At 66.6% G+C, this 1,514-nt stretch overlaps 1 protein-coding gene across 1 annotated transcript in view; it reads left to right on the forward strand.

The window, feature by feature from the left end:
- Positions 1-1,514, forward strand: part of LOC107198581 (tubulin alpha-1B chain-like) — an 11,219-nt gene that overhangs the window by 7,826 nt on the left and 1,879 nt on the right. Inside the window, exons 4-5 of the mRNA XM_033511440.1 lie at positions 1,059-1,281; positions 1,364-1,512. Coding sequence (XP_033367331.1) covers positions 1,059-1,281; positions 1,364-1,512 — 372 coding nt within the window. The remainder of the gene's footprint in view (positions 1-1,058; positions 1,282-1,363; positions 1,513-1,514) is intronic.

A 1,514-nucleotide genomic window follows, 5' to 3' on the forward strand; every position in this document is an offset into this window, starting at 1 on the left:
GGACCCCCCCAAACCTCACCCCTCCCTGGAACACGAGGTTCCGAGGTTTCCTACACCCACTGGAGCCCGCGAGGCTGGTCCCGCTCCATGGTTCCTGCGGGGGTCATGCGGGCCGCTCTCGGCTCCAGGGCTCCCCCAAGCCCCGGTCCCCCCCGGGCCGGGGGAGAGGAACGCGCGGAGCAGGTGGCGCGGGGCAGGGAGCGGCCGGGAATGTGCGCGACCCCCCGGGGGTGACGCCATCGGCCCAGCCCCGCGGTTTCGGGTCAGCTGGTGCAGTCTCGGCCTGCGCTCAGCTTCCTCTTCCTCCTCCTCCTCCTCCCGACCTCGCCCTGCCCAGGCTGCCGGGCTGTAAAATGTCCTCCCTGGGCGCCATTTGGGAGCAGATGGTGGCAGCTGCGGGGTGGCAGGACCCCCAGAGCGCTGCCCACAGGTGGCTGGAGTCTGTTCCCAAACACGGATGTCACTCCACACCTCCCTCCTCGGATCCTGCCTGCACTTAGGAAAGCCCAGCCACTCATTAGGGCGGCACTAGGGCACAACTGGGGTTTGGGGGTGCTGAGATTAAGCCCCTGTGATATCCCAGAGGGAAGGGTCGCAGCTCCTGGTAAGGGCAGGATGAGACCCTTGGAGCTGAGCACAGTGCACTGGAGAAAAGGGATGTTCTCCGGGATATCAGGGTGTCCCTAAACTGGGAAAGAGGGTAATGGGCAGCCACCTGCAGAGGGGGCTTAAGTGTCCCTGACCACACTGGAGCCAGGGATGGAGGGGACTGGGAATAGTGGGGACCAGCAATAACCCAGGGGAACCCCAATTCCTGGCTCAGTGGGGTGTGCAGGATGAAGGGCACCATCTGGTGCAGGGTCTCAGCCCCTGGGGAGGGGGAGCAGGATGGGAACACCAAAGCTGAGCACAGTGAGTGCACCTCCAGACCCAGCACAACGGGTGCATCTGGGCAGGATCTGGTCCCTTCCAGCCGTGGGGAGGGACCCAGCCCAGTGGGTGCTGGGGTGGGACAAAAAGGGGACAAAAGGGGTGAGCCAGAGCCGTGTCCCCCGCAGCGCGAGTGCATCTCCATCCACGTGGGCCAAGCGGGCGTGCAGATCGGCAATGCGTGCTGGGAGCTGTACTGCCTGGAGCACGGCATCCAGCCCGACGGGCAGATGCCCAGCGACAAGACCATCGGCGGGGGGGACGACTCCTTCAACACGTTCTTCAGCGAGACGGGTGCCGGCAAGCACGTGCCCCGGGCCGTGTTCGTGGACCTGGAGCCCACGGTGATCGGTGAGCGGGCGGGGGCCGGGCGGCGGGGCGGGCGCTGGCGGCGGGCGCTGGCTGCTAACGGGGCCCGGGGCTGTCCCCGCAGACGAGGTGCGCACGGGGACGTACCGGCAGCTCTTCCACCCCGAGCAGCTGATCACGGGCAAGGAGGATGCGGCCAACAACTACGCCCGCGGGCACTACACCATCGGGAAGGAGATCATCGACCTGGTCCTTGACCGCATCCGCAAGCTGGT

Source organism: Parus major, unplaced genomic scaffold (assembly GCF_001522545.3).
Source record: "Parus major isolate Abel unplaced genomic scaffold, Parus_major1.1 Scaffold220, whole genome shotgun sequence".
Classification (NCBI taxonomy): Eukaryota; Metazoa; Chordata; class Aves; order Passeriformes; family Paridae; genus Parus; species Parus major.